At 49.4% G+C, this 13,015-nt stretch overlaps 1 protein-coding gene across 1 annotated transcript in view; it reads right to left on the minus strand.

The window, feature by feature from the left end:
* The window catches only part of BDH1 (3-hydroxybutyrate dehydrogenase 1), a 33,483-nt gene that overhangs the window by 9,164 nt on the left and 11,304 nt on the right, over positions 1 to 13,015 (minus strand). The window contains exons 3-5 of the mRNA XM_084800917.1: positions 5,371 to 5,437; positions 4,389 to 4,499; positions 1,810 to 1,951 (exon numbers count right to left, since the gene is read on the minus strand). Of these exons, the coding sequence (XP_084657043.1) occupies positions 1,810 to 1,951; positions 4,389 to 4,499; positions 5,371 to 5,437 (320 nt within the window). The remainder of the gene's footprint in view (positions 1 to 1,809; positions 1,952 to 4,388; positions 4,500 to 5,370; positions 5,438 to 13,015) is intronic.

Below are 13,015 nucleotides of genomic sequence, written 5' to 3' on the forward strand. Positions count from 1 at the left end.
GGTTCCACTTGAATGGTACCCGAGAACTAGAGGAGGATGCAAGGCCTCAGGGAGCCTCTGTAATGTTAGATCTTTTGACCACCAGCTTTCTAAATTTTCTGTGCCTTTAGCCTTCAGACACTCTAGCCAACCTCTGTAGCAGCTGTCTCCATCCTCCCTGGACCTAACTGCTTACCTCCCCTCTGGACACCGCCCTCCCCCACAGTGTCCCACGAGCACCTCCATGTCTTCTCACCCCTCGTCTTGCTTTTGCAGTCGTGGACACTGGCTATGCAGGACAGAAAGACACCTCTTGCCTCTTCATCATCCCCACGTTCAAATCAAGCCTGCCAACTTTGTTCTCTCAGCACGGCTAGCAAGCTCTGCCTACTGCTATGTTCAGGATTGCAGCACCTACATTCCTCTTAAACCCGCCTGTCCCCACCCAGATGCAGGCTTGAGAGAGAGAGAGAGAGAGAGAGAGAGAGAGAGAGAGAGAGAGCTTCACAAGTCTAACCAGGCCATTATCTCAGGCTCAGGACAGTCCCTTTACTCTCTGGCACCTTCTGCAAATTAGACAGTCCCCTACCTCATTTGCTGCCACCACCAATCTTAACCTGATGATAGGACCATTTGCCACACCCCAGCGCACCATAGGCTGGGACCAACTGCCACACTCCAGTGTACCATGGGCTGGGATCACCTGCCACACCCCAGCGCACCATGAGCTGGGATCACCTCCCACACCCCAGCACCCCATGGCCTGGGGCCACCTGCCACACCCCAGTGCACCATGGGCTGGGACCACCTGCCACACTCCAGCACACTATGGGCTGGGGCCACCTGCCACACTCCAGCACACTATGGGCTGGGACCACCTGCCACACTCCAGCACACTATGGGCTGGGGCCACCTGCCACACCCCAGGGCACCATGGGCTGGGACCATCTGCCACACTCCAGCACACTATGGGCTGGGACCACCTGCCACACACCAGGGCACCATGGCCTGGGGCCACCTGCCACACTCCAGCACACTATGGGCTGGGGCCACCTGCCACACACCAGGGCACCATGGGCTGGGACCATCTGCCACACTCCAGCACACTATGGGCTGGGACCACCTGCCACACCCCAGGGCACCATGGGCTGGGACCATCTGCCACACTCCAGCACACTATGGCCTGGGGCCACCTGCCACACCCCAGCACCCCATGGGCTGGGACCACCTGCCACACCCCAGCACACCATGGCCTGGGGCCACCTGCCACACCCCAGCACCCCATGGCCTGGGACCACCTGCCACACCCCAGCACACATGGCTCCTCCCATCATTGCACATGTCTGCCCTCCTTCCAGCATGACCTCCCTAACTCTTTACCACACTGCCCATCCATCCATGACCCTGGCACTGGACTCAGCCCCCTCTCCCTGCTCTGCCCCATCCATGCCATTCTCCCTGATAGAGAAATCAAAATCCACTCACTGACCTGTCCAGCCCCAGGGACAGAGGGTGCTTTAGCTATCTTTGTGTCCCCACCACTCAGCCCAGTGCCTGCCCAGAGTGGACACAAAGAGCACTGGATGGACTGGCCTGAACCAGGATGCCCTTCTGTCACACTACAGATTTCAGACTTGCCTCTGGCTATGCTTTACTGCCCTGTTGCACAGGCATGTTTAATTGAACCCACTTCCTTTTATTGAGGAGGAAGAGTTTAAAGGACAAAGAGAGAAGCCTTTTCGCCAGGGTGCCAGCAAATGGAGGGCAGTGCTGGGCGGGAACCCCAGAATAGCGCCACATACCAACCCCGCAGTCTCAGGAGGCCCTTACCCTTCTCGGGGTCCTTCAGGCTGGAGCGGACGGTCTCCACTGCTTTCTCTATCTCTTCAACGTTGCAGACATTGAGCTGGACGGTCCTCAGTCGGTCACTCTTCAAGCTGTCCAGCTCCTTGACCCCAGCATCACCTTTGTCCTAGGGGGAGACAGGGATGCAGTCACCTCTGTCTGTCTCACCCTGGGGCGGGCTCTGAACTGAGGACCCAGCCCAGGTAGGGAGTGACTCCAATCCCTTGCAAAGCCTGAGGCTTATACCAACACATGCATGTGACTTTATTTGAAACAGCCAAACTCCATCCAGTTTTTTTTTATAAATATAATAAATGAAGGTTTATTTTTATGGAAGTCTTTAAAATGCAGTTTGGGGCTGGAAAGATAGCTCAGCAATTAAGAGCATTTGCTGCTCTGGCAGAGGACTTGGCTTCATAGTGGCTCACAACCAGGGGATATGACATCTCTTATGGCCTCTGGGGACATCAGGCATACATGCGATATATTCAGACAAAACATCCATACACATTAAAAAAAAACTCTAAGGATTTTATCTAGTTAATCTAGGGTACAAATGAGCAAAAGTATACTGTAGTATATCCATATAATCAAGTAATATTCTGTGGAAAAAGAAATGAACTATAAGACACATATTGCAATATAGGTGACTCTCAAAACCATGCTAAAGCCAGGTGTGGCGGGGCACACCTTAATCTAGGGTACAAATGAGCAAAAGTATACTGTAGTATATCCATATAATCAAGTAATATTCTGTGGGAAAAGAAATGAACTATAAAACACATATTGCAATATAGGTGACTCTCAAAACCATGCTAAAGCCAGGTGTGGCGGGGCACACCTTAATCTAGGGTACAAATGAGCAAAAGTATACTGTAGTATATCCATATAATCAAGTAATATTCTGTGGGAAAAGAAATGAACTATAAAACACATATTGCAATATAGGTGACTTCAAAACCATGCTAAAGCCAGGTGTGGCGGGGCACACCTTAATCCCAGCACTTGGAAGGAAGAGACAAATGGATCTCTGTGAGTTTCAGGCCAACCAGAGCTACACAGTGAAACTCTGTTTAAAACCAAACAAACAAAGCATTGTGCGCCATGAAAGGCACATATCTTAAAAAGCAAAATAAATAAGCGCAGCAACCTTGAGTGAAATGTGAGAAACTATGAGAAAAGACAAGTCTGGGGGATGGAAATTAGTGGCTGCCCAAAGCTTGAGGTGTGTGTTTGTGTGTTTGTGTGTGTGTGTGTGTGTGTGTGTGTGTGTGTGTGTGTATGTGTGTGTATGTGTGTGTGTGTGTGTGTGTGTGTGTGTGTGCGTGCGCGTTGGGGGATAACTAAAAAGAACCAAAAAGAAAAATACTGAGCCAAGGGAATGTTCTAAAAGTGAACCGCGGGGGCCACATAACTCTCTCAACTGGGGGACAGTCCCCTACTTATATTTGCAGTCACATGTCCTAGTACTTCCCTTCGTGTACCCTAAATGCCACCTGATGTCCCAAAGCAGCAAGCTCTAATTTCCAAGGCGGTGCTTGGGCTGTCCCTTCTTGTCTGTCAGGTCATCGCTCCCCGTCTCCATCTATGACAGCGTTATTTACTTATATTTCCCACAGCCCTGAACAAACGTCACCTCCTCTGTCAATCAGAGCCAACCCCTTCCTTTCTCTGCATTCTCCCTGAGCATCCTTGAACATGCTTGAGACACTTTCATCCTAGCTCTCTGGCTGTGTCTATGCGCCGTGTCCTCCACACTGGGCAGAGAGCTACCTGCGTGCACTGGCTAGTTTTTTGTCAACTTGACCCAAGCTGGAGTCATCTGAGAGGAGGGAATCACAACCAAGAAAATGCCTCCGAAAGATCAAGCTGTAGGCAAGCCGCAGGGAATTTTCACAATCAGTGATTGGTATGGTGGGGATGAGTCTGTTGTGGGTGATACCACCCCTGGGCTGGAGGTCCTGGGTTCTATCACAAGGCAGGCTGAATAAGCCATGAGGAGCGAGCCAGGCAGCACCCCTCCATGGCCTCTGCATCAGCTCCTGCCTCCAGGTTCCTGCCCTGTTTGAGGTTCTGCCCTCACTGCCTTCTCTGAAGAACTGTGATGCAGGAAGTGTAGGCAAAATAAACATTTTACTCCCCAACTTGCTTTTGGTCATGGTGTTTATCACAACGATACTAACCCTAACTAAGATACTGGATCTTGGACCAGTCTTATTCCACAACATGTAGCAAAGTGTCAGGCCCATTGTTATCATCTGGCAAGTGAATAAATGGCAGAGCAACAGATGGATGGACGTAAGGAGTCATGGATGGGTGGATGGATGAATGGATGAATGGATGAATGGATGGATGGATGGATGGATGGATGGATGCACACATGTAAAAGGTTATGTAAAACAAATAAGACTGAAGTGGAAAAGGTGTAGGCCATTTTAGCAACAGGTGTTAGAAACATACACACACACACACACACACACACACACACACACACACACACACACACACACACACACCCTGTAACTGTGCTCAGACAATGGTGAAGAAAACGGCCTCAGTCTTACCTTCATCAAGCAGCCAGCAAATACAAGGAAGCCTTTTGAGTGCAGATGTTTGGCCAAAGAGAACCCGAATCCAGAGTCACAACCTGTAACCAGGACAGCTTTGCCGGTGCCCTGTTTTAGATGGTTAGACTCATGTTAGGAACCCCAGATCCTGCGGTGGAGTAGCCAGCCCTCCCCAGACCCTTCTGGGCAGTAATATTAACACACTCTGGGTGACCAGGCCTCTTCCTCCTATTGGTTCTTGCTGTCTGGAGAACTGCAAGCACCAAGGTGTTCTGGGACTCAGCGTCAGGAAGCCAAGCTCCAACCTGGAGTCGCCGTCACCAGTGCTGCCTGGGGAAGTGACTCCTACTCTGAGGACCTCAGTGTCATCTTCTACAGTCACCCTGATGCTCACTGTCCTTGTCACCTTCATCAAAGCCAGGCTTCCTGAGTGCACGGGTGCTCTCTTCATATTGTTCCTCATCCCCCAACCATAACCCCATAGATCTGTAGTTCTCAACCGTGACCCTTTCATACGGTTCCTCATGTTGTGGTGACCTCCTCTCTCCCAACCATAAAATCCTTTTTGTTGCTACTTCCTAACTGTAATCTTGCTACTGTTATGAATAATTATGTAAATATATACATTTTCTGATGGCCTTAGGGGATTCCTATGAAAAGGTCGGTCGACCCCAAAAGAAGGAAACAGAGATGCTTTCAAAGTGTCCACTATAGTTGATACAGGACTGAAGCAGAAGACTCCAGAACCTTACTCTGAACCCCCAGATCTCTGCTTCCCAGCAGGCCTCCCACAAACTCCCTGACTGGGAGGGTTAGAGAACACCATTACTGCTCCCCTATGCGTGGGGAGAGGGCCTCCCTACTGACGGAGGGCCTCAGAGGAGGGGTAAGTAAGAACAGGGTTCAGAGCGTAGCTTGAGGCCTAAGGTCCCACACGGGCCCGCCCCAACCCCCTCCTAGGGAGCTAGCTGCCACTCACCACATCTGCCTGACTGGCGTAAGTCCGACAGGTGACAGGGGTGACTGGGTAAAACAACAGTGTGTGTCTGTAAGAAAACAGCAAGCCATGAATGCAAGGTCCGCATCCCTCTCCAGACCCCACTCCTGGGCAGAAGCGCCTTGAAACACCTTCAACCATCATCCAGGCTAAGGAAGCACTGGGTTTTTCCCCCACTCCAGGCTCTGGGGACTGCTGTCCTGCATAGAGACCTTTCTTCACCAGCAGCTAGCCACTGCAGCAGCCATCTCAGCCGCGATGCAGGAGACGCCTTCCTGAGAAAGGCAACCCAAAGGCTCCTTTTCTTAGAGGCCATGTCAAAACTTGACTGGCCCGTGGCCTACTCCAGTAATGTTCACTCTCTGCTTCCCAGGGTACAGAGACGATCAGTGCTCCGGGGTCATCACAGTGTGCATATGCTTTCAGAAAAGAGCCTTCTGCAGGCTGCTGAGATGCCTTCGAGGGTAAAGGTTATTGCTGCCAAACCTGCCAGGCATGGGATGCTGGGAGAGAGGACTGATTCCTGCAAGTTGTCCTCTGATCTCCATACGTGCGCTCTCCTCTCCTCTCCTCTCCTCCTCCTCCTCCTCCTCCTCCTCCTCTTCCTCCTCCTTCTTCTTCTTCTTCTTTTCTCTCTCTCTCTCTCTCTCTCTCTCTCTCTCTCTCTCTCTCTCTCAGCAAAAGTAAAGCCTCAGTGTTTTAACTCTCCATAAGGTCAATGGTGCTTCCTGATAATTGATTTTTATTTGGAGATAATTACAGATATACACACTGTTAAGATACAACGCACAGAGCTGGGCTTGAGGGAGGCAGGCTCGTAGTCACCACTACTTCGGAAGATGAATCAGGAAGATCACAAGTTCAAGGCCATCCTGGGCAGCTTGGTGGGACCCTGCCTTATCATAAAAAGTAAAAGTAGGGCTGCGGATGCAATTCAGTGGTCTAGTGCTTTCCTATCACAGGCAAAACCCTAGAGTCGAACCCCAGTACTAGGGAAAGAGGGAGGGGGAGCTGGAGGAGAGAGAAGGGGAAGGATGAGGAGAGGGAAGAGAAAAGAAAAGCAAGCAAGCAGAGAAATGTTGGGTACCACTTGCCCAGTGTCCGTTAATGGTAGCATTGCACAACTGCGCAATATCATAGCCAGGATACTGACAAAGATACAGCAACAATGCAGAGCGTTTCCAGCCCTTCTTGCATCCTTCTCTTTACTCTATTTAGAGCCACACCTACACCCCCCCACACACACACACACTCCCTTCCCTCTGTTCCCAAACACTACAACTAGCTTTCCAACAATGCTAAGCCAGGCATGGTTTCTTAATCTGCAACCCAATACCCAGGGGACTGATGCAGGAAGACCCTGGGAGTTCCTGGCCATCCTGGGCCACAGAGTACAATCCTGCCTCAAAAACATGAAACAGTAAGAACAAAGAGAAAGATCCTGGCACGGTGGCGCACGCCTTTAATCCCAGCACTTGGGAGGCAGAAGCTGGTGGATCGCTATGAGTTCGAGGTCAGCCTGGTCTACAAAGTGAATCCAGAACATCCAAGGCTACTCAGAGAAACCCTGTCTTGAAAAACAAAACAAATAAACAAAAAGAATGTTATAAAATGGATCGTGTAGTGCATAGCCTTCTGGGTCTGGCTTTCCACACTTGGTGTTGCTCTCTGGAAACCCGTCCAGACTGTTGGAGACAGGCTTCGCTTTTGTGTCTAAGTCGCGCTCTTCAAATTGGGCAATAGGGAAATTATTTACTTTCTGGAGGTCATCTGGGTCGTTTCCAGTTTAGATTTATTGTGAATAAAGCTTCTATGAAGATTCCTGGGCAGGATTTTGTATAAACACACTTCTCTTGGATAAGATCCCAGGAGTACAATGATTGGGTCATATGGTAGGTGAATACTTCATTTTTAAAGAAACTGGGGCACTGTTTATAGTCTAGAGCCATGGCAGCATACTGCATCCGCAGCAGAAATGTATGATCACCCAGTTTTTCCACATACTCCCCAGAATTTGATGTTATCCCTATTTTTTTAAAATTCTATTTATTTGTTATTGGTTTGGGTTTTTTGTTTTGTTTTTGTTTTTGTTTTGTTATGTAAATGAGCCTAAGTCAAACTGGCCAGCATCCTCCTGTCTCAGCACCCCAAATGTTGCAATTTCAGGCATGTGATTTCACACCTGGCCATGGCTTTATAGTTTTAGCCGTGTGGAAAACCATGCATGATTATCTTACCCTGGGTTTCATTCTCAATTCTCTAATAACTAACGACGTTGAACATCCCTTCTATTGTTTCTCTACCTCCTGTCTCAGGCCAGACCAAAGTAAGTATGACTTGTAAACAACACAGTGGATTCTAAAGGGTGAAAACTTAACAGTTTGGAGAGCTGGGAAGCTAGAAATCAAGGTGTTGGCAGATGTGAGGCCCCTTCCTAGGCTGACAGTTTTTATTGTGACTTTACTCGGCAGAAGGGGATTGTGGGTGTGTCTTAGTCATCTGGCACAACAGCACTAACCCGCTGATGAAAGCGGCCTCCACAACCCAACACCTTCTCACCCCGGCTGGCATGGTGGGTGGGCTTTGAACTGTCAACTTGACAGGATTTGGAAGCGACCCAAGAGACACAAGCTCTGTCTGTGAGGGCGCTTCCAGAGAGGACTCATCCAGGGTCGGAGAAGCATCCTCAAGCCAGTGGCTCATAGGCAAAGAAGCGTGAGGGGAAAGCACGGCTGTCCGCCTGCCCTCGCTTATCCTGAGCTGTGCTATCCGACGCCAGCTTCCTCTGCCTTCCAGCGTAGACTGAGAGCCAGTGGTGGTCCAGGGGTCTTCCAGGCCTCCAGCACTGGTTTGAGACTGCTGAGGCACTCAGCTTTATGGTCTGAGCGGTTCCTGGGGTCTCTGGCTCCGTGGTGTGTACACAGGCACTGTTGAGACTGGCCAGCCTTTACTGTGTAAGCCAATCCAATAGGCCCTTTCTTAAGTCCTCCCAGAATCACAATGCAGCAATACAATACAATACAATCCTGGTGAGCAGGATTCAGCATATGCCTTTGGGGATTACACAACCATTCAGACCATGGCACGGGGCACACACATCCTGTGTTTGCCCACATGCTGTGTGGGGCTCTCTCTCTTTTCACTGCTGAATTTTGAAAATCCTTTAGATGCGACCCATGTAGCATAAAAATCTTTTCTGTTAGTCTATAACATCCTCCTTTTTGTGTTTTCCCCCCCCCCATAACATAATACTTTTAGTGAGAATTTCACATCATGCACCTTGATCACACACATTTCCCGGTCCTTCTATGTCCACCCCTGGCCCTCACTAAGAAAATTTAAAAACTAAAATTAGGGCTGGAAAGATGGCTCAGCGGTTAAGAGCACTGACTGTTCTTCCAGAGGTCATGAGTTCAATTCCCAGCAACCACATGGTGCCTCACAACCATCTATAATGCGATCTGATGCCTTCTTCTGGTATGCAGGTGTACACGCAGGCAGAGCATTGTATATATAAAATAATAAATAAATAAATCTTTAAAAAAATAAAAATAAAAAAATAAAAACTAAAATGAAAAAACAACAAAATGAAACAAACAACATAAACCCAAGTCCAATTTGTTATATATTTGATATATCTATCTATCTATCTATCTATCTATCTATCTATATCTATCTATCTATCTATCTATCTATCTATCTATCTATATCCGTTCACTGGAGCATGGTCAAACTCCCTGTGTCCTGCCCAGTATGTGGCACTGGGCTCTACCACCCACACCTAACTATTGGTGGCACATTTTTACATTTACAGAGAACTCACAGGCCCAGACCCTCTGCACTCAACCCAGAAAGGCAGAGCCTTACAGATGTCGATTCAGCCTCTGTGCAGCCAGACAGCTCCAGCTGGCGCGGGTGTCCTGCTGGGCTCTGCCTGGCTCCCTGCCACCTCATCTCATCCCTGCCAGCTTCATCTGCCCCGATGTCAATTTTCTGTCTTTCTAGACTTCCTACACCTATGTGAGATCCCTGGCCTAGGGCGGCTTCTCGATGAGGAGGGGCCCTTGCTCAAGCTCAGTTAAAGCAGACGCCCCCAGGGTGAGGCAGACACAAGCACAGTCTGTGGCCGATGGGCTTCTCATCTGAACACGTGCATCCAGAAACTCCAGACCATATGAGAAGAGGCCTTCTGGGACAACCCAGGGAGGCATTCGCTCTGGCTTCTACCCTTTCTTACTGGTCAGAGTTTCTAGCGGTGTTACAGCTGCCATCTTGACCCAGCATCGATGACCAGTAACTGGAACTTCCACCAAGGGGAGCCACAAGTCAGCATAGTGGGATGAATCTAGTTAAGATCATTTTAGAAGATTGCATAGAATTACCCACCAAGCGCGGCTTGGGAGAAACACAGTCTCACAATGGCCTCTAGGAGCAGGGGGTAGGGTTGGCAGGTGCATGGGGGCGGGGACCAGGGACAAGGACGGGGCGGGGGTGGGGGGGCAGGGCCATTCTGTTAGTCCTCTCCAGTGCCACATAACTGCCAAAAGTAGGTATCTGAAGCCAGGGTGGGCAGGTGAAAACACCCACGTCTACACCGCTGGATCGGAGCCATGGGTGGCTGTGTCTCCTGCCTGCCTGGGCAGATCACAAGTGCAGGGTATAGGTGGTAGTGTCCTGGTGGGAACACGTCAGTAAGCTGTCTGCCAGAGGCACCGGTGTCTTCTGGCACAGCTACGCACTCCTAAACCCAAAGGCTACGGGGACCATCAAGTGGAGCAGACGACCAGGTCTCATGGCAGGGACTATAGCCAGCCACTCCTCGGGAAGTTCTCACCTGAATGTGTCCTGTGGGACCCTGCCTGAGGCCTGAGACCCGGATGGCAGTGCTACCTGCACATAAGACCTTAAGAAGGAACACAGGCCAAGGAAAGCCCACTTGGGAGGGAAGCATACAGATGGAATAAAAGGTGACAAGTGGATGGGTACTGGGTGGCACGGTGTCCAACGAGAGATGTGACTGTGAACAAAGGGTGGCATTTACAGGAGAAATAAGTTCCACTCACTATAAAGGACTATAGAGAGAGCTGTCCAGACACGAGGCTTGCGGTGGGAGGTAAGGACATCAATGGACACATGGGACACATTCCTATCAATGGACACATTCAAATGCACCGAGGCTGGAAGGTCACTCTTCAAGGAGGCTGGGAGAACAGCAGGTTTCACCCCCAGGGCGCACTGGAGCCTGAAGCCCTTGGCAACCGAGACTCAAGCAAACTGATTTTCCCTACAGACTCTGCATCTGGTTCTCAGCACAGGTCACCCCCTGTGCCAGCTTTCCTTTGAACCTGCTGTCCCTCTAGGCCTCTGCTGATACCCTAACGTGGGAGCATGCAATTCATTGACTCAGCCCCTTCTCCCCTCAGTGCTCCTTGAAATAACCAGGTAACTCTTCACGTAGCCAGATAGGAGAATGTCCTTATAACATGCTTTCTTTCTTTCTTTCTTTCTTTCTTTCTTTCTTTCTTTCTTTCTTCCTTCTTTCTGGTTTTTTGAGACAGGGTTTCTCTGTGTAGCCCTGTCTGTCCTGGACTCGCTTTGTAGACCAGGCTGGCCTTGAACTCACAGAGATCCGCCTGCCTCTGCCTCTCAAGTGCTGGGATTAAAGGCGTGCACTAGCACACCTGGCTTCTATTTTAATTTTATGTGTATGAATGTTTGCCTGTACATATGCATGTGCACCATGTGTGTGCAGAGGCCGGAAGAGAACATCAGGTCCCCTCCAGCTGGAGGTAGACCTTTGTAAGCTGCCATGTGGAGGCTTCCCCGGGAGCCTCTGGGTCCTCTGGAAGAGCAGGCAGTCCTCTTCAGCCCTGAGCCATCTCTCCAGGTCCAGGTTTTTCTATTTTTATGAATCACTTGCTTAAAAAAAAAATAGAAGTGGACCAATAACTGGGCAGCGCCCCCTCAGCAAGGCACCAGTCCAGCATGGACACTCTGCTGGCCAGTGGTTTTTATAGCTTCCAGAAGGAAAGAAGACAGGAGGGAGGAGCCACGAGGGTGCTAGGTCTCTGATGTCTGAAGCATGGGGTGTCCTGGCCTGCTGGAACAGGGGATCTACAGATAAGAAAGCCCAGAGCTTGTGCTACAAGCCGTTTTCCCTGGCAGCAGGCATGAGACATGATCTGCAGAGGGAACACAGCTCTTCCTGAATGCACAGCGCTTACACCAGAGCCAGAGGTGAGGTGACTTCTCCCTGGGCAAGGATTGCAGTCATGGGCAACAAAGCAGAACCAGGCACAGTCCTGACAGCAAGCTGCACAAAAGCAGTGACCTAAGAAGGGTACGTTGTGCCCATGCAAACAGCGGCACGGTTCCCACCAGGCTCCCTGGCAACCTTCCTGGCCACTGGACACAGAATTCCTGATGTTGAAACACTCAAGGAGTTGAACAAAATAAATAAATAAACACGAATGGATTAAAAAGAAAAAGACAAGTTCTGCCTCCTCTGTTGCCATGCCACGGGGAGAAAGCTTGTGGTGAAGGGGAGCAGAAAGAAGCGGGTTTTTAAGTTCACCCATGACTGCACCCAGCCTGCAGAAGATGGAATCACGATGCTGCCAGTGCTGCGCAGTTCCTCTGGGAGAGAATCAAGGCGAATAGAAAGGTGCAAAAGCAAGATCACTGTCACTTCCGAGGTGCCTTTCTCCAAAAGGTGCCTGCAATAGCTCACCAAAAACAAAACAAAACAAAACAAAAAACCAAAAAACCAAAAAATAAAAACAAACAAACAACAACAACAACAAAAAAAAAAAACATGAAGAAGAGCCAACCCCGAGGGTGGTTGCGTGTTGTCGCCAACAACAACAAGGGTTCTGAGTTGCGTCACTTCCAGATCAACCAGGGTGAAGAGGAGGAGAATGCGGATTAAGACAAGTTGGTCTGCAATGTTTTATATTAATTCATAAATAAAATTTAGGAACAAAACAACTAAGCAACCCCCCCCCAAAAAAAAAGAGAAAAGAAAGAAGGGTAAAAAAAAAAAAAAAAGAAAGAAAGAAAGAAAAAGAAAGTCACTTTTCCCCAAAAGCCTTCAACAGCCAGGATCCATGTCTCTTTCCTACAGTGGACAGTGTTCTGCCTGGGGGTGCATTTTAAATCCCCCACGTGACAACAGTGGAGAGCTGAGGTCCAGTGTCCAGCATGGCTTCTTGCTCTGGATCCCATACAAATGGCTTTTAGCAAATTCTGAGGAAATGCACGATGTATGTTCTAAAGAAATGTACTAGCATAGGAAAAGCCAATTTTCTTGCTACAGGGGCTTAGCACTTAAGCTCTGACATTCTGTTTCTCATCCTTCAAATATAACCAGGAGAAGTATCTCGTACTTGCCCGAAGAATCCCCCTTTGGACAGGCAAGATCTACTAGGCGTGGCTACACACACCTAGACCCAGCGCTCACAGGCTAACGTGGGAGGACCCTTGAACCAAGGAGTTGGAAACCAGCCTGGGCAACATTGCTAAGACGTCGTCTCCAAACGACCAAAGATCTGCCTGTTTAGTCTGTACTTATTTAGTATTTCTTCTAAATTGCATGAGCAGTCCAGGGATGTCTAGGCCACTTACTTAA

Source organism: Acomys minous, assembly GCF_964271855.1.
Source record: "Acomys minous genome assembly, chromosome: 11".
Taxonomy (NCBI): Eukaryota; Metazoa; Chordata; class Mammalia; order Rodentia; family Muridae; genus Acomys; species Acomys minous.